The sequence below is a fragment of the Somniosus microcephalus genome, chromosome 26 (genome assembly GCF_052327205.1).
Source record: "Somniosus microcephalus isolate GS21.2 chromosome 26, FLI_Smic_1.0, whole genome shotgun sequence".
In the NCBI taxonomy this organism is placed as follows: Eukaryota; Metazoa; Chordata; class Chondrichthyes; order Squaliformes; family Somniosidae; genus Somniosus; species Somniosus microcephalus.
Window position 1 is genome coordinate 41,386,085 of NC_141012.1, and position 20,341 is coordinate 41,406,425.

Sequence of the window (20,341 nt, forward strand, 5' to 3'; positions counted from 1 at the left end):
CAATTTGCCCTGTAATGGGTCCTCCCAATATTTAGATTCCAGAGAGGGTCAAGGTTCACAGGTAACATTAACGAGAGGTGAAGACACTTATGATCCAACTCAGACATCAAATCAGCAATTACAACCTACAATACTCTCTGGCTAGTTGCGTGCCAACGTGAGCTTTCTGTACAGTTATTGACTACCCGAATCTGTCTGTCTCCGACTCGTCGGGTACAGTTTCACTGGTGTCGTCAGCCCTGCAACACCTAACTCAAGGTAACCATTCTATGGGTGTCAGTGAGGTTAGCAGGCCATTCGACTATGGGGCAGGTGGCACTTCAACTGAGCCTGATTGGTGATGGCAGACGAGAACCAAATTCCATGCCCTTACCAGCACAGGGGCACTGAAGCCAAATGTAGCATCCCTACCACTGCCCAGCTAAGGTCAGCTAATTGCAAGAACCATCGATAATGGCAAACTAGGGTAAGGTGTCAGAAGACTGTCAACTGGCCCTGGTTAGACCACACCTGGGGTATTGAGCAATTCTGGGGACCACACCTTAGGAAGGATATATTGGCCTTGGAGGGAGTGCAGCGTAGGTTTACCAGAATGATACCTGGACTCCAAGGGTTAAGTTACGAGGAGAGATTACACAAATTAGGGTTGTATTCCCTGGAATTTAGAAGGTTAAGGGGTGATCTGATCAAGATATTAAGGGGAACAGATAGGGTAGATAGAGATAAACTATTTCCGCTGGTTGGGGATTCTAGGACTCAGGGACATAGTCTAAAAATTAGAGCCAGACCTTTCAGGAGTGAAATTAGGAAACACTTCTACCCACAAAGGGTGGTAGAAGTTTGGAACTCTCTTCCGCAAACAGCAATTGATACTAGGTCATTTGTTAATTTTAAATCTGCGATTGATAGATTTTTGTTAACCAAAGATATTACGGGATATGGGTCAAAGGTATATGGGGTTAGTTTGCAGATCAGCCATGATCTCATTGAATGGTGGAACAGGTTTGAGGGGATAAATGGCCTACTCCTGTTCCTATGTATATATAAATAAAGTGAGGAAGAGAGGATTATCCTGAAAGAGGCATTTTTAGTCCATATCATTATCAACTCATTGCATCAAGTGCCAGCATGTCCTTAAAATCTACACAAGTCTACTCAACATAAACATACCGAGAATGCCACCAACGTCAAAGAGTGTCGAGGTATCACCAGCAGCTTTGGGATTCAAATGAGCTGAAACAGAAAGAAAGAAAATAATTAGATAAACCAGTTTGTATAAAGCCCCAATGCGCCCAACATAACATCTGATGGAAATGTTAGCCGTGGCTCAGTGGGTAGCACCCTCACCCCACTCCAGAGACTTGAGCACATAATCTAGGCTGTCATTACACTGCAGTACTGAGGGGAGTGCTGCACTGTCAGAGGTGCCATCTTTCTGGCGAGATGTTAAACTCCAGGCCTGGCCTGTTCCCTTGGTCCATTGGACTATTCAAGGGAGAACAAGGGAGGTTTTCCAGCGTCATGGCCAACATTTATCCCTCATCCAACAACACTAAAATAGATGATCCATTCATTATCTCATTGCTGTTTGTGGGAGCTTGCTGTGCACAAATTGGCTGCCGCGTTTCCTACATTACAACAGTGACTACACTTCAAAAAAGGTACTTCATTGGCTGTAAAGCACTATGGGATGTCCTGAGGTTGTGAAATGTACTATATAAATGCAACTCACATTCTTGTTGCTGGGTTTAATGCCATATTTTCAACGTATGTTGTTAGGTACCTACACAATATGTTGAAGCACAAGGTAAAGTTGGGAACTGGGCTAGTCCCAACCCTGCGATCTTCTCAAGAGTTTCCCATCTCAGCCAAATTACTGGGGGCTGTGTTCATTAGATCAGCGACGATTATGGGGCAATTTGATCGGAGGTGTTTCAAATCGTGAAGCAACAGGAGAGAGTAGATAGAAACAGACAGCGGTTGAAGGGTTTAGAAGAAGGAGACACAGATACGAGACTTGAAGGAATAAGCCATACTCAGAAAAATACACCATTCTATGAAAGAATTCTGGCCTTTGTAACATGACAAACTGGGCTTGAAAATCTAAAAGCCTTAACAATGGAGAAGCTGTAAACAGCATACAGGCTATTGAGATAAGTTGTTGACACTGAATCAATAACCTTATTGAAACAGGAGGTTGGAGGTTCCTGAAAGTCTGAAGTCTTGGAAAAAAGACAATGGTACACCCTATTGAGGTGTTCTAAAAGTACATTTCTTAAACAGGCACATGAAAGAAGAAACATATGCCTTCGTAAAAATGACAACAAGTAAAAGAAACACCTGCCGTTAAATCATTTTTGTGTTAAACTTAGAACACCTACAGACAGGAGACACGATTCTGTGTTGCAACCAGCTGAGGTAAACAAGAATTGCATAGATCACCCTAGTTAAGGAGTTTTAAAATACATGTCGTAAAAAGACACAAATAGAAGAATTACATCAAATAGATGCATCTGCTGTCACACCGTTTTTATGATGAGCTTCGAACACCTAAAGGTAGAGACATGATTCTTAATGCTACCAGCTGAACTGACTAAGAATAGCAGGGGTCAGCAGAAAAATGACTAGAGATAATTAGCTTACATCAGCAGAAAACTTCAAAGGAAATACCATTGCAAAAGGGTATAAAAAAATTGAACTTTCAAATGGGATGATAGATTCGCTGTAAAGGGGCAAAGCGATTCTTGGCTTCAGAGCTAGCTCTAAGTCTTCAACTCTTTGTATCTTGGGGATCAAGGTATTGTATTTGATTTTGGTGGATACCCTGGAATAAACTAAGAACTGTAAAAATGTAACAGTTAAGATTTGAGAATAAGGATCTCTGATAAGAATTGTAAGATTTCTGTTTTTGGAACTGTTAATGTTACGATTGAATCACCAACTGTAAAATATATGTCGGTTCTTTAATAAATCTATATATTTTATAGAATTGTCTCACATAATACTTCTGTATCAGACTCGTAAACTCAATCTCTGTATGCTCTTTGGTGAGGAGTTGCAGAATTCTGAGTGTGTTTTCTGGACCCTCATAATATCCGGAATGTTACAGTCTAGCTAAAATTAAAAGTGCTATCTGGAGGACGGTAACATCTTCAGGCTCTTCCTTTCCTTTAGGGAGAGATAGTCTGGACCTTTAGACCCAATTAAGCGTCTTTAGGATTCGGCTACCTCATACCTTAGTTGAAAGCGAAAGTATGGGGAATACACCTGATCCGGGGTAGCCCGAAAAGGGGCTAGGACTAGTAATTATCCCTTCAGACTAAACAGAAGGAAGTAGAGTTTCCACTTTGGGCGCAATCGGCAATTCCAGCACAAATTTTGCCCTTTTGAAAAGTGTCCCTCCCCTCTCCCCTGCAGAGTTTCCGCTCAAACTAAATTGCATACCGCCGAACACAAAATCTGCCATGAACCAGCGCAATTGGGCAGCGTTTAAAAACGCAATTTACAAAAAAAAAATTAACACTGCTGAAAATGGGTTTATCAAAAAATAAGCATTTTAAAACAGTGTCAATCCACCTCCTGCGAGTAACCCGATTTTAAATGACTGAAAATGACTTAAAAAGATAATTTTCTAGTTAGATTGGGGTACAGTAGTCAGTTCCTTAGTAAATTAATTTTCAAAAATCATTCAAAACCTTTCAAAAGGTTCCCATTAGTGTCCTTGCACCCAAAAGATCCAGCTTAATGAGCATAATTAGCAGAAACTCGCAGCAGTGATCAATTCGACCTGGGCATGCGGCCAGTTGTGGATGAGGCCTTCTAGCATGATTTTTCTTTAAAAAAAACTAGCGCAAAACAGCACAGAAAATTCCGCGATCATTTGCGTGGTTTGGCCGACATCGGGAGAACTGCGCCAAAAAAAACCAATGCAATCGAGCGGAAATTCCAGGCCAAGAGATTTAGGACAGAGCGCAAGAGAAATGTATATTATTTACACAGAGGGTAGTGAGGCTGTCGAATGCAATACTGGAGTTTGTAAATGAAGCAGAGACCATGTCACCGTTTATGAACTAGTTAGATACGTTGTTGAAGCAAAGGAGCTTCGGGGAAATGGGAGCACGGTAGGTGCATGGTTAGGGTAAACACCAAAATGGACCGATTCAGCCGCACGGCCTTGTCCATGCTGTCATTTTTAACTAATGTGCAGGGCAAAGGCCAGGCACCATCAGCAAAAAAGGACAGTACAGCAAGAAATTTCACGGATATGCAATAATTTGGCACTTGCCCATTGTAGTGACATTTGTTGAAAAGTCCTAAAGCTAGTTTGTAGTTCCTATTCCCACTGAACCAGCTGCACACATTGTTTGGCCCGATTCATGATTCTGATCATGTCCTCCTCGGATAAGCCAATCCCAGGAGGCACATGACTGGCCAATAAAATGTCAGCGTTCCAAATGTTAACATTCTACTTCAGCTACAAGGACAACCCAACTGTCGAACTGAACTGTCTGATTGGATTATTTATCACGTGAGTTTGACTAAAATTAAATTCTGCCCACAGTAAGGGATCATCGGAGCTTTTTAAGTAAGGATCAGGATTTCACCTGGAGTCGGCTGGTCAGCACTTGAATTCAGTAATACTCCATTACATCCATCTCTGTGGATGGGGCACGCCTTCCACTGGGTCAGTGGAAAATTTCCCGCTTCCCCCCATAATTCGAACTTTTCTGCTGTGCCAAATCACTTGCCCTACCCAGTGATCTATGGCGATATTGCTAGACTATACAGCGTCAGCCCTGGCTCAGTGGACAGCACTCTTGCCTCGGAGTCAGAAGGTTGTGGGTTCAAGTCCCACTTCAGGAGACTCGAGCACAAAGTTCTAGGCTGACACGTCCAGTGCAGTGCTGAGGGAGCGCTGCACTGTCGGAGGGGACGTCTTTCAGATGAGACGTTAAAACCGAGGCCCTGTCTGCTCGCTCAGGTAGACATAAAAAGATCCCATGGCACTATTTTAAAGAAGAGCAGGGGAGTTATCCCTGGTGTCCTGGGGCCAATATTTATCCCTCCAATCAACATAACAAATATTGAGCATCTGATCATTATCACATTGCTGTTTGTGGGGTCTTGCTGTGCACAATTGGCTACCACATTGGCCTGAGGAAGTGTTTGAAGACCAGGACCTCAAACCCAGCACTAAGCTCATGGTCTACAGAGCAGTAGTGATACCCGCCCTGCTGTATGCCTCAGACATGGACCATGTACAGCAGGCACCTCAAAGCATTGGAGAGGTACCACCAACGCTGCCTCCGCAAGATCCTGCAAATCCATTGGCAGGATAGGCGCACCAACGTCAGTGTTCTCGCTCAGGCCAACATCCCCAGCATCGAAGCTTTGACCACGCTCGATCAGCTCCGATGGACGGGTCACATTGTCCGCATGCCCGATAAGAGACTCCTAAAACAAGCGCTCTACTCGGAGCTCCGGCACGGCAACAGAGCCCCAGGTGGGCAGAGAAAACGCTTCAAGGACACCCTCAAAGCCTCCTTGAAAAAGTGCAACATCCCCATCGACACCTGGGAATCCCTGGCCCAAGACTGCACGAAGTGGAGGAGAAGCATCCGGGAAGGCGCCGAACACCGAGTCACTTCGCCGGGAGCAAGCGGAAGCCAAGTGCAGGCAGCGCAAGGCGTGCACGTCAACCCAAGCACCCCACCCACCCACCGTCTGCCCCACCTGTGACAGAGACTGTAGGTCCCGCATTGGACTAATCAGTCACCTGCAAACTCATTTTTAATGTGGAAGCAAGCCATCCTCGGTTCCGAGGGACTGTCTAAGACGACTACATTTCAAAAGTAAAGCGCTTTGGGATGTCTCGAGGTCGTGAAAAGCACAATAAAAATGCAAGTCTTTCTTGACCACCATTGTCATGCATCTATGCTGTGGGTAAGCACTTTGGAGTAGAACTCAATGGCAAGAACTTTGTGCAAAGTGTGTTTTTTGTTACTCACCAACCGATGAAATGTAGAGAGGCAACCAGAACAGGAATGTATAGCTGACAAGCTTGGCAAAGAGCAAACATAGCGAAAACTCGACCACACCCTGCACACAGAGGAAAAGCAGGCTCAATTACTGCGCAAGATAGAGACTCCATTTGAAGGAGCCTTGGGCCTCCCTTGGCCCGCTCTCCCATCACCCATTTAAATATGACGCCAATGTATCCTCGTCACTTTAAGGCTTTAAGATGTAAAAGTACATCTAGCCAGTTGCAGTTTCTAATCCCTTCATGAACACCATCCCGATCAGAGAGCAGTGTTATAAATAGACACTGGCCTATAGCTGGCCTAGACAAATACAAAAGCCTGAAGTAAGTTACATTATGGATACAGCCTACATCTGAACAGAGTTGTTTAATTCAAATTATCTGATAATTCAGATGTTTTTAGCACTACATTTCCACTTGTTGGTCATATTGCTTACGTCACATTATTGGAAGTGTCAAATTTATTTTACCACACAAAAAGATTGTACACCAACTTTTCAACTTAATATTGGCTTTCAATCAGAGGCCATGAGCACCAACACTTATACGCAGAAGTGGTTACATGTGTGGACTGACCAGGGTCCTTGGTACTCACGGGGATTTTGAGTGCGGCCAGGAAGCTAATGGCAGTGGGCTGCTCGGTGCGGGCAGTGGGAACGTTGCTGCCCCCGTTCTCTGCAGTGCTGCTGGTGTGGGTGAAAATCTCCTCCGTGCTCATGTGTTGTAACACTGGCTCTTGATCCAGCTGGTCCTGTAATACCGGCAAAGGTACCCAATCAGTATTTGAAACACCCAGCCAAAGAGGCAAAAAAATAAAATCTCTCCCTCCGGTCCTTTTAGTCCCGAGCCCCAGGCGGTGCCGAGGCTCCATAGTAAATGGCTGCCAGAATAGGTGGAGGTGGGAAATTCAGCCCCTCTATGGAAAAGTGCTACAACACTAGATTCCTAAATCAGATATCCGAGCTTCAGTCATTGCTGTTTGTCTCCCATCTTCTCCCTTCCTCTTTCCAGATCATTGAGGCATCCCACCTCGAGAGTGTAGATGAAGGGAATTAACAAAACACCATCATGAACACCTTTCTCAGACTCTTTCTAATCCCGAGCTAGAAAACCCCATAAAAACAGGGAAGGGATGGGTTGACATTTAGTCTGTGCCATGAACATATTTGGTGGCAGCACAACCCTGATAAATGCAAGCCAAATAGATTTAGACCAGTTTGGATTCTGCAGAAATCTGAAGATAGGAACAAAACAGAATGAGCTCCCAATCTGAAAGCAGGTTTCCCCATTTTTGCTGGGACATGTCTTCTCTAGCACAGGGAGACAGAAAGAATCAGTGTGCAACAGAACTGCATGACTGAGCTGGAGGCAGCAGTGGAAGAATCGGGGGGACCGGATTGAGGTGTACAAAATTATGAGGGGCATAGATAGGGTAGTTAGAAAGGAACTTTTCCCCTTAGTAGAGGGGTCAATAACCAGGGGGCATAGTTTCAAGGTAAGGGGCAGGAGGTTTAGAGGGGTTTTGAGGAAAAACTTTTTCACCCAGAGGGTGGTTGGAATCTGGAACTCACTGCCTGAAAGGGTGGTAGAGGCAGGAACCCTCACAACATTCAAGAAGCATTTAGATGAGCACTTGAAACTGTAGTGTATGTGCCTTTAAGAGCCCCATGTGTACTGTAATGCCGGTAATGGCCACTCGGGCTATATAAGCCTGTATATTGTGTTGTATCAGTTAGTTCCCCTCCAGACTTTGTTTAGTAAACACCTGTGAAACCAACTCCTGTCTTCAGTGTCTCTATCAACACACGGACACAACAGAAACGCCATAGCATACAAGGCTACGGACCAAGTTCTGGAAAATGGGATTAGCATAGACAGGGCTTGATGGCCGGCCCGGACACGATGGGCCGAAGGGCTTCTTTCTGTGCTGTATAACTATGACTAATTGGTTGGGTTGGGAACACTGGTCCAAAGTCTATTTCAACAACACATTACTGTGTCAACAGTCAAAGTGGTCGATCGGCTTACATGGTGTTTTGGGGGGCTGCAACCCACATCTTCAGGGTCTGTGGAGAAAAGACGACAAAAAAAGTTTCGTATTTGTTAATTCGGAAACACTATCACCAGTTATCAGACCTGAACCCTTCAATGTCAAAACTCCTGGAACTTAACAACTGTCCGATCCATAGGAGTTTTCTTTCCAGCCATGGCACCCAAACATGTCAGCTGCTTGGATCAGCTGACAAGAGTGTCATTCACAGCTCCCGCACACAACTGCCACCCAACAGGGTCACCAGTCGCAAATAGGAGATGTGGTCCCACCACACCTTTATTCTCCCCCCCCCCCCCTTGGAGATTGCTAGGAAGTGGGGGGGGGTGGAGATGGGCAATCCTATTATTTCCCCCCCATTCCCAGGGAAAATGACCTACATCTCAAGCATCTGTCAAGACCATTCAGTAAGAGGAGCATGAGGACACCGTGATGATTACTTGCCCTCATCACTCCCCACCTCTCCCGCCCACCACCTCCAAAAGCTGCCGTGGGCAATTCAGCAAGCTGCTGTGAGGGTAGGGAAGGTGGGCTCTGGGCATGAACCCAGAGTCACTGGCACTTTCAAAAAGGGCTGTTCCACCCAACGTCATTAATAATTCGACAAAATGTGCCCAAATTCTCTGTTTGATTGCATCATTTGCTGCTAATCTTGTACACCACACACAGCACGGTGGCATAGTGGTTAGCACTGTTGCCTCACAGCGCCAGGGACCCGGGTTCAAATCCGGCCTCGGGTGACTGTGTGGAGTTTGCACATTCTCCCAGTGTTTGCGTGGGTTTCCTCCGGGTGCTCCGGTTTCCTCCCACAGTCCAAAAATGTGCGGGTTAGGTTGATTGGCTATGATAAATTGACCCTTAGTATTAGGGGGATTAAATACGTGGGGTTACGGGGATAGGGTGGGATATGTGTTGGTGTAGGGGTTACGGGGATCGGGTGGGATGTGTGTCGGTGTAGGCTTGATGGGCCGAAATGGCCTCTATCTGCACTGTGGGGTTTCTGTGATTTCTGTGAAAAGTAGGCAGGCAGTCCCTGGTAAAATACTGGCATGTAAAATCAAGACAACACTTACATTCCACTAGAAAGAAGAAGCAGACTATTCCCATTACAGCGATGATGGCGCCAGGCACTATGAACGATAAACCCCAGGCAGAGGACACAAAGCTCCCAGCGATCAAGGAGCCCAGGATATTACCGACTGAGGTGTGAGAGTTCCAGATTCCCATGATGAGACCTCTCCTGTCAAATTAAATGGAGTGGGGAAGAGAGAAAAAAGTGGCATTAAACTCTTTGAAGGCCACGAGAATGGATTAATTAAAAAGGGAAATGACGGCGAGTTGGAGTCGTCTCGAGACCCCGGTTGCAGCACAGATCTGCCCAGAGTCTACTCGGCTCTAGACATGAAATAAAAAGTTAGTTTCTCACATGCCAGGGTTTTGGAAGCACGCGCTTGTGACTACAATTTTCTGAATAAGGCTCTCCCCGGTTCATTGAAGGTAAACTACTAAACAGAGGACACAACTTCCCCAGAGTCCAGAGCGCTCTCTCCCCTGAAGAGCTGTTGAGGCCAGGGGTCAATTGAATCTCAAAATTGAGATAGCTAGATTTTTGCTAGACAAGGGTAAATAAGACACAGATCAGCCATGATCCAATTGAATGGCAGAACAGGCTTGAGGGGTTGAATAGCCTCCTCCTGTTCCATGAGCCACAGTCACCAACGTCCCAGTGATTAAACTCAAGGGAGATTGGCAGAGGTCTTGGAGCAAGTCGTCTGGCTGCTCCATCAGGGAGTGGAAGTGGGAGGAAGCACTGCCCACTATTTATAGTAAGTGGAAGAAAACCTCAAAATAAAATGCATAGAATAAGCACATAAAATAACAAACGAACAAGTGAGAATTTGGCTCTCCTCTTGCCCAGTGAATGACTCGTTACTCAGTCCTACAGACTAGGTCAGTGCCAGGTTCAGTTCTTGCTCTCTGCCGAGTTGGCTGATGGGTAGTACAACTGGCCTCCGAGCTCTCGAGCACCCGAGGCAGGAAAAATCAGCCAGGGCTCCAGTTATCCAGATCCCTGCCTCGGACATTCACTGTCTCGGGTCACACAAGTAGGATGGCCTCGGAGAGGGTCTGAGCCCATTCCCATCTTTACTGATGAACCACATGGGCGGTCTCTTCCCAAGATCGTTGGTCACCCATCAGCAGCAGGAAAACTTGCCGGATTTCTCCTCCTAGTCAAGTGACACTGAAGCCAGTTGCAACACTCAGCACACCTGCTGAAATCAGCTAACACCAGATATCAAACCTGGGGCTATCCTGGGCTATTTGACTCAGTACACAATATGGTGCACGAACCCACTGAGCCACTTGACTTTTTTGGGGGGGGGGGGGGGGGGGGGGGCGCGGGCCAGAGGGAAGAAAGAAATGGATTCCATTACATGTTACATGAAATTCGGTTTCTTTCAATAATTCTTCTTGCCGAGTTACAATTTAAAATGTTAAATAAGATGAATGCACAATTGCAGTATCTCACAGCAACAAAAAGGAAAAATTAATGTCTGGACTCTCCTCCGCTCATAGAATCATACAGCACAGAAGGAGGCCATTCGGTCCATCGTGCCTGTGCCGGCTCTTTGGTAGAGCTATCCAACTAGTCTCACTCCCCTGCTCTTTCCCCACAGCCCTGTACATTTTACCTCCAAGTATGTATCTAATTCCCTTTGAAAGTTACTATTTAATCTGCTGCCACCACCTTTTCAGATAATAACTCAGTGTAAACAAAATTCTCATCTTCACTCTGGTTCTTTTGCCAATTATATTAAATCTCTATACGCTGGTTACTGACCCTCCTGCCACTGAAAAGTTTCTCCTTATTTACTATCAAAATCCTTCACAATTTTGAACATCTCTTAAATCTCTCCTTAACCTTCTCTCCTCAGAACAGCCCCAACTCCTTCCCTCTCCCAAAGATGCAGATCTAATTTGGAGGCAAGGTTCACATTTCAGAGAAGTGCTAATCGCCACACTCCCCAAACTATAAGTCAAGTGGTTTACAGCTGGGTTTTACCAGACATACAAATATTATAGAATGTACAGCACATGGCCAGGCCATTCGACCCAACTGGTCCATGCTGGTGTTTGAGCTCCACTCGAGCCTCCTCCCACCCCTCTTCATCCAAGCCTATCAGCATAACCTTCTGTTCCTTTCGCCCTCATGTACTTATCTAGCTTCCCCTTAAAATGCATCTAGGCTATTCGCCTCAGCCATGTGCCATGTTGTAGCACGTTCCACATTCTCGCCACTCTCTGGGTAAAGAGGTTTCTCCCAAATTACCTATGGGATTGATTAGTGACCATCATATTTATGGTCCCTAGTTTTGGACTCTCCCACAAATCAAAAGAACATAAGAAATGGGAGCAGGAGGCGGCCATTCGGCCCCTCGAGCCTGCTCCGCCATTCAATAAGATCATGGCTGATCTTCGCCCTCATCTCCACTTTCCTGCCCGATCTCCATATCCCTCGATTCCCTTAATATCCAAAAATCTATCGGTCTCTGTCTTGAACATACTCAACGACTGAGCCTCCACAGCCCTCTGGGGTAGAGAATCGAAACATCTCTACATCTACCCTATTAAACCCTTTCATAATCTTCTCCATCAGGTCACACCTCTGTTGTGTCTGTGTTTTAAGAGAGACACTGAAGACAGGAGTTGGTTTCACAGGTGTTTACTGAACAAAGTCTGGAGGGGAACTAACTGATACAACACAATATACAAGCTTATATAGCCAGAGTGGCCATTACTGGCATTACAGTACACCTGGGGCTCTTAACGGCACACACTACAATTCCTCCCCTTTTAGCCAACCAGTACATAATATTAAGTAATCATTAATTACATGTTACAAGAAAAATAATCTACACATTGCTGCAGTTAATTAATTATAAGTCAGTCTCTGGAGGCTTCCTGACTCGGTCCGGATAACGCCTCGGTGGTGTAGTAGTTTCTGGTGGTGTAGTAGGTTCTTTTGGCAAAGCTGATTCAGCTTGAATGCCAGTGTCGGGTTCATCGGGTTCCAGTATCACCGGATCGGAGGTAGATATGGGTTTCTCTACTTCATCATTAGGCGTAGAGTTGTGGTGTAGGTTGTCCCTTTTCGGATGACTGATTTGGTCAGCATGGCACCTTATTATGCTTTCTCCGAGGGCCACGGTATACATCAGCGGTCCTAGTCGTGTGCAGATAGTTCCAGGCTGCCATTTCTCGGTACGGTAGTCCCAGGCCAAAACTTGTGGACCTATCTGGAAGGTTCTAGTTGGCCTTTCATTCATGCCTTGAAATTGCCGGTTCTCCACATCCCTTCTGATGTTTGGCTTGATCAAATCCAGCCGGCATCTTAGGCTTCTATTGAAGAACATCATGGCGGGAGTTTGGTTTGTAACCATATGTGTTGCATTCCTGTATGCGAACAAGAAGTTATCCACCTTGTGCTGAAGTTTTATGTCTTCATTACCCATGGCCTTTATGGCCTTCTTGAAGGTCTGGACAAACCTTTCAGCCAATCCATTGGTGGCGGGATGGTATGGGGCAGACGTGTAGTGCTTAACCCCAGTTTTTTTTTTTTTTTTTTAAATTAAAGAACTTCCTGAATTCTTCGGACACAAATTGCGGTCCATTATCAGAACAGATCTGTTCCGGCAGCCCATTCCTGGCAAATATGGTCCTTAATACTGTGATGGTTTTTTCCGTGGTGGTGGAGGACATCTTTATTACCTCCGGCCACTTGGAGTGTGCATCAACCACGATTAAGAACATCGAGTCCATAAATGGACCAGCAAAGTCGATGTGTACCCTTTGCCAGGGTGATGAGGGCCACTCCCATGGATGTAGAGGGGCTTGTGGTGGAGCGTTTTGGACCTTCTGGCATCCTAGGCAGCTCTTGTTCATTTCTTCGATGTCTCCATCGATACCTGGCCACCATACAAATGCCCTGGCTAGGTTCTTCATTTTCACTCCACCCAGATGCCCCTCGTGAAGCTCCTTTAGCACTTTATCCTGGAGTTTGGGTGGAATCACCACTCTGGATCCACACATCAAGGTTCCTCGGCACACTGACAGCTGTTTTCTTTGCGAGAATGCTGGCAACAGTGGTTCGCCATGTACTGGCCATCCCTTCACTGTTAAATCGTAGACTCGTGAGAGAGTCGGGTCATTTCTAGTTTCCCTTTCAATGGCAGAATTTGTTACTGGTAGACATTCGACTATGGTAGAGTGGAAAATCTGTAGCCTTTGCGCTGTCATAATGGGAACATCCTTTTTAGGGTTGAATATGGAGAGAAGGGGTTGATGGTCAGTCAACAAGGTAAATTTTTGTCAGTGTAGGTAATGGTTGAATTTCTTCACTCCCCATACCAGGCTGAGTGCTTCCCTGTCGATTTGGGCATAGTTACGCTCAGCTGAGTTCAATGAGCGTGACGCAAAAGCTATCGGCCATTCTGAGCCATCAGGGAATTTATGCGATAATACTGCTCCTACGCCATGAGGGGATGCATCGCACGCCAGTCTGATTGGCAGTGGTGGGTTGTAATGAGCCAAAACTTCTTTGGGCGTGATTAAGTCTTTGCATTTATGGAAGGCACGTTTACAGTCTTCGCTCCATTTCCAAATTACTCCTGTTTGTAGCAGTTCATTAAGAGGGTGTAGAAGAGTTGATAAATTACTATCACAAATTTTTACCGAACTTATTAATCCCAGGAACGACCTTAATTGTGAAACATTTTCAGGTGCTGGGGCTTTTATGACCGCTTCAATTTTCAGGTGACTTATGCAACCCTTCCTTATTAATTATGTGGCCACAATATGATATTTGATTTTGGAAAAATTCGCACTTGGGGCGATTTGCTCATTCTCTCAGCCTAGTGAGCACCTGCTCCAAATTGGCACGGTGCTCGTTGTCGTTTTCTCCTGTTACAAGGATGTCGTCTAGGTAGCATGGAGTCCCCGGAATCCCTTGGAGGACTTGCTCCATAGCTCTTTGCCAGATAGCTGGAGCGGATGCTACTCCGAAAACCAGTCGATTGTACTGGTACAGACTTGTGTATTTATCGTGAGATTTTTAAAAAAGAGGCCTCTTCAACCTCCATCTGTAGATATGCCTGTGCCAAGTCAATTTTGGTGAAACGTTTCCCTCCGGATAGGGAGGCGAAAATATCTTCTATCCTCTGAAGAGGATACTGTACCGTGTGAAGGACCAGGTTTACAGTCTGTGGTAAACCACTGTTATAGTTATCACTGTATATTGTTCTCACTGTTCTCACTGTCACATCACTACACGAGGTCGCCTCTTGTCGCACTGTTATACCTGGGCTGACCACCTCCGACTCCGCCCATTACCTGCCCAGGTATAAAGGTAGCTGACTGGCTAGTATTCCTCCCTGTTGGATCGGATCACCCACGAGGGTGGGCTCTGTTATTTAGCCAATAAAAACCTTCAGTTACGTTCTTAACTCGTCGCCTTTTATTGGACTAATTGATAGGCATATCAATTTTATTGACTAAATTTTAAAGATGTCTGATAATGAACAGCAACAGCAAGGAGCTCACCCAGCAGCACAGCAACAGCAGCCTCCAGACAACGGGCCACACCAGCCGGCTTGGCTGCAAGCCTTGAAACCACCATACCTGGATCTAAACCCACAGGCACCAAACTCAGCCAACGACTTCAAACACTGGCTGGACTGCTTCGAATCGTACCTGGAGGAAGCCGTCGTCCCTCAGAGATCCAAACTAAGAGTCCTGAAAGCCCAAGCGAGCCCGAGAGTATATACACTCATCCAGGACATGACTACGTACGACGACGCCATCAACCTACTGAAACAGCAGTACCGGAGCCCGGTAAACTACATGTACACTAGGCATCCCTTAAGATCTCGCCAGCAACAGCCAGGAGAATCGATAGCTGAATTTTCACGAGCGCTGAGACAACTCGGCAGGAACTGTGACTTTAAAGCGGTGACGGCTACTGCGAACATGGAAGACAATGTCCGCGACGCCTTGGTGAGAGGCCTACGTTCCGACTACACACGGCAAAGACTGCTTGAAGCTAAGGACATAGACCTGGACAAGGCCGAAGCCCTCGCCCTCACCCTAGAGGCCACCCAGCAAGACCAGGAAGCGTTTGCCAGGTACTATTCGCGACCCTGGGACTCGGGCCCGACCCCCACCCCACCACCCTTCACAGCGCTGCCCCCGGGACCTACCTCAGCGTCTGCATCACGGATCCGACCGGGCCCGACATCAGGCAACCCCGATCGGGCCGCTGGCTGCTTCTTTTGCGGCCAGGAGAAGCATCCGAGGTCGCGCTGCCCAGCCAAAAACTCGACCTGCAAAACCTGCCTCAAGAAAGGCCACTTCTCCAAGGCCTGCAGAAGCAAATCCTCAGAAGCCAGCAGTGCCTCATGCGAACCCTGGGGGCGGCCATCTTTGTGCGGGGCAGCCGAAGCCTGCAGAGCCTCATGGGAAAACCAGGGGCGGCCATCTTTGTGCGGGGCAGCCGAAGCCTGCAGAGCCTCATGGGAAAACCAGGGGCGGCCATCTTTGTGCGGGGCAGCCGAAGCCTGCAGAGCCTCATGGGAACAGCAGGGGCGGCCATCTTTGTGCGGGGCAAACGATTTAAACAGAGCCTCATGTGAACTACGGGGGCCGCCATCTTCGCCGCCATCTTGTCATGACAACGACGCGCTCATCTACACCCTAGCTTCCGTGACCCTGGATCAAGCCCGCCCGCACCACCTGGCCAGCTCAATGATGGACATCAAAGTCAACGGCCACGCCACGACCTGCCTGTTCGACAGCGGAAGCACGGAGAGCTTCATCCACCCAGACACGGTGAGCCACTACTCCCTCCCCGTCCTGCCAACGCGCAGCCGCATCTCGATGGCATCGAGGTCGCACGCCACAGACATCAGCGGCTACTGTGTCGTGACATTGTCGGTTAAAGGGACAGAGTATAAAAATTTTAAACTCCTCGTACTCCCCCAGCTGTGCGCTGCCGTCATACTAGGGCTGGACTTCCAATCCCACCTCCAAAGTGTAACCCTAGCATACGGTGGACCCCTCCCCCCACTCAGTCGACAACCAGCGAAAGTTAAACCGCCCACCGCGTAACACCTGCAGCCTATCCACCCTCAAGGTACCGCCACCTTCCCTGTTCGCTAACCTCACCCCCGACTGCAAACCTGTCGCTACTAAGAGCAGGCGGTACAGCGCTGGGGACAGAGCCTTCATTAGCTCTGAGGTGCAGCGACTCCTGAAAGAGGGCATTATTGAGGGGAGCAGCAGCCCCTGGCGTGCCCAGGTGGTGGTAGTCAAGACCGGCGACAAAAATCGCCTGGTTATCGACTACAGCCAGACCATAAACAGATACACCCAGCTGGATGCATACCCCCTCCCCCGCATATCGGACATGGTCAATGAGATTGCACAATACCGCGTATTCTCGACCATCGACCTCAAGTCGGCCTACCACCAACTCCCCATCAGCCCGGAGGACAGCCAGTACACCGCCTTCGAGGCGAATGGCCGCCTCTACCAATTCCTTAGGGTCCCCTTTGGTGTCACCAACGGGGTCTCGGTTTTCCAACGGGAGATGGACCGGATGGTTGACCAGAACGGACTACAGGCCACTTTCCCCTATCTCGATAACGTCACCATCTGCGGCCGCAACCGGCAGGACCATGACGTGAATCTGGAGAAATTCCTCCGTACGGCCCAACGGCTGAACCTCACCTACAATAAGGAGAAATGCGTGTTTAACACAGCGCGCCTTGCCATCCTTGGCTGCGTAGTAGAGAACGGAGTCATCGGCCCCGACCCCGAAAGAATGCGCCCCCTCATGGAGCTACCCCTCCCCCACTGTCCAAAAGCACTTAGGAGAACCCTGGGGCTTTTCGCCTACTATGCCCAATGGGTACCCAATTATGCGGACAAAGCCAGACCCCTCCTGAAAACCACATCCTTCCCCCTCACGGAAGAGGCGTGCGCGGCCTTCTCCCTCATTAAGGGAGACATAGCCAAGGCCACAATGCACGCAGTGGATGAGTCAATCCCCTTCCAAGTGGAGAGCGATGCATCCGACTTCGCCCTAGCCGCTACCCTTAACCAGGAGGGTAGGCCGGTAGCCTTCTTCTCAAGGACCCTACAGGGCCCCGAGACCCGACACTCGTCGGTCGAGAAGGAAGCCCAGGCAATTGTGGAGGCAGTACGGCGCTGGAGGCACTACTTGGCAGGCAAACGATTTACCCTCCTCACCGACCAACGCTCGGTTGCCTTCATGTTTAATAACAAGCTGAGGGGCAAGATCAAGAACGACAAAATCTTGAGGTGGAGAATCGAGCTTTCCACCTATGATTATGAGATCTTGTACCGGCCCGGTAAACTGAACGACCCCCCTGATGCTCTTTCACGCATTACATGCGCCAGCGCGCAAAGTGATAGACTTCAGACCCTCCACAATGACCTCTGCCACCCCGGAGTCACCAGACTCTACCATTTCATTAAGGCCCGCAACCTGCCATACTCCATCGAGGAGGTCAGGACCATGACCAGGAACTGCCAGATCTGTGCTGAGTGCAAACCGCACTTCTATAAGCCGGACAGAGCAAGCCTGATCAAGGCCACCCGCCCCTTCGAGCGTCTGAGCATCGACTTCAAGGGGCCCCTACCGTCATCCGACCGTAATGTGTACTTCCTCAACATCGTTGAGGAGTACTCCCGTTTCCCCTTTGCCTTCCCCTGCCCAGACATGACCAGTAACACGGTCATTAAATGCCTGAACAAACTCTTCGCCTTGTTCGGGTTCCCGAACTATATACATAGTGACCGGGGCGCCTCCTTCATGAGCGAGGAACTCCGTCAGTTCCTATTGGAGAGGGGTATTGCAGCAAGCAGGACCACCAGCTACAACCCCCGAGGGAACGGCCAGGTGGAAAGAGAGAACACGACGGTATGGAAGGCCACCCTCTTAGCCTTAAAGTCTAAGGGCCTCCCAACCTCCCGCTGGCAAGAGGTCCTCCCGATTGCGCTGCACTCCATCCGGTCACTACTTTGCACTGCCATTAACACCACCCCCCATGCTCGAATGTTTGTCTTCCCCAGGAAGTCGACTACGGGAACCACCCTACCAACCTGGCTGACCTCTCCGGGACCCGTCTTGCTGCGAAAGCACGTGAGGGCCCATAAAACGGACCCCCTGGTCGAGAAGGTGAACCTCCTGCACGCCAACCCCCAGTACGCCTATGTGGCTTACCCAGACGGACGGGAGGACACTGTCTCCTTACGAGACCTCGCACCCTCACCCCCCCCTCCCAACCCCCCGAGTCCAGCCGAGGTAGACGGCATGCCGGAACCCCACGAGCCTTTGCCGACTACGCAGACACCAGCTTTAACACCGGATAATGTAACACCGCCGCTGCGACGATCGGAGAGGCTAACGAAGCCTCCGGACAGACTGACATACCAGAGCTGGTAATACACTTCACCCCGCCGGACTCTAATCTAAACAAGGGGTGAATGTGGTAAACCACTGTTATAGTTATCACTGTATATTGTTCTCACTGTTCTCACTGTCACATCACTACACGAGGTCGCCTCTTGTCGCACTGTTATACCTGGGCTGACCACCTCCGACTCCGCCCATTACCTGCCCAGGTATAAAGGTAGCTGACTGGCTAGTATTCCTCCCTGTTGGATCGGATCACCCACGAGGGTGGGCTCTGTTATTTAGCCAATAAAAACCTTCAGTTACGTTCTTAACTCGTCGCCTTTTATTGGACTAATTGATAGGCATATCACAGTCACCTTGAAGTCTCCACAGATGCGAATTTTTCCTCTGTTCTTCAGATTTATTATTCAATGCTTTCTTCATGACTGGGACAATGGGTGTTGCCCACTCGCTCCAATCTATTTTGGATAATACGCCTGCCTGTTCCAAATTCTCCAGCTCTGCCTCGACTGCTGGACGAATTGCGTATGGCACCGGTCTTGCCTTAAAAAACTTGGGAATTGCTGCATCTTCCACTTTTATTGAGGCGGTGATGTCTTTCAAGGTTCCTAGTTTCCTCTTGAAACACTTCTTTGGTGTTGGCCAAGATGTCTTTTAATCGTTCAGGTATGACGCCATCATCGTTTTTTTTCTTACTGGTCACCGTCAGTGCCTGAATGGAGTGCCAGTCTAAACGTATTTTCCTGATCCATTCACGTCCCAACAGCGGTGGACCACCATCTTGTAGAATGTATAAATACAACTTGTATTTTCTTGCCGTTGTATACAACAGGCACCCTTATTTTTCCTTTGGGGTATACTTTCTGCCCCGTATATGTTTTCAAGATAATGGATGTGTCTTTTAAAGGTATATGCGGAAATAGCCGCTCGCAATCCCGTCGATTTACGACGGTCAGAGCTTATCCTGTATCTAGCTCCATTTTAACTGGGGACCCTGCTATCGTGAGGGTAACCCAAATGGTCTGGTAATCATCTTTGGCAATTACATTATGTAATTTGAGACAGCTTAGTCTCTTGTTTTCGGAGTCGCTATTGCTCTTCTGGTCTTCGGAGCTACTGTCTGTCATCATTTGTACCTTTCTGTAGTTTTCTTTATTGATTTTTTTTTTCCTGTCCGTGGTTTTTTTTTGTCCAGATCGGCATACCCGTGCAATGTGTCCAATCTTGCCGCATTGCCTGCATGCTTTGTCCTTGAACCAGCAGTCCCTCTGGTCATGGGTGGATCTGCCGCAGCGATAACGTCTCTCAAAACCCTGTGTCATTTCATGGGTGCCGAAGTCCAGTGGCTTTTGCTGTATCTCTGCAGCTCCTCTTGCGGCTGCTTCGTATGATACAGCCATACTGAAAGCCTTGTCCAGTGTTAAATCTTTTTCAGAAAGCAGCCTTTTCTGTGTTCCTTCACTTAGGAGACCGCAGACGAGTTTGTCTCGAAGATAATCTGCTAGTCCTGCCCCGAATTGGCAGTGTTTTGATAGCTTTCTTAATTCGGTGAGGTAATCAGCGTTACTTTCATTCTTGTGTTGATTTCTCTTGAAGAATTTGAATCGTTCCGCTATCAGCAGCGGTGTTGGGTTTAAGTGCCCCTGTAGGGTATCAACAATTTCTTTAAAATTCTTGCCCTTTGGTTTGGCTGGAGTGATTAAATTTCGTAACAGCCCGTATGTCTTTGCGCCCATTAGATTTAGCAGTACTG

The 20,341-nt window shown here is 47.8% G+C and overlaps 1 protein-coding gene across 2 annotated transcripts in view; it reads right to left on the reverse strand.

Moving 5' to 3' along the window:
- slc37a2 (solute carrier family 37 member 2) overlaps positions 1 to 20,341 on the reverse strand; it is an 86,550-nt gene that overhangs the window by 18,061 nt on the left and 48,148 nt on the right. For both annotated transcript variants that reach the window (XM_085968091.1, XM_085968092.1), the window contains exons 7-11: positions 9,164 to 9,330; positions 8,069 to 8,106; positions 6,636 to 6,791; positions 6,009 to 6,099; positions 1,171 to 1,233 (exon numbers count right to left, since the gene is read on the reverse strand). In XM_085968091.1, coding sequence (XP_085824217.1) covers positions 1,171 to 1,233; positions 6,009 to 6,099; positions 6,636 to 6,791; positions 8,069 to 8,106; positions 9,164 to 9,330 — 515 coding nt within the window. The remainder of the gene's footprint in view (positions 1 to 1,170; positions 1,234 to 6,008; positions 6,100 to 6,635; positions 6,792 to 8,068; positions 8,107 to 9,163; positions 9,331 to 20,341) is intronic.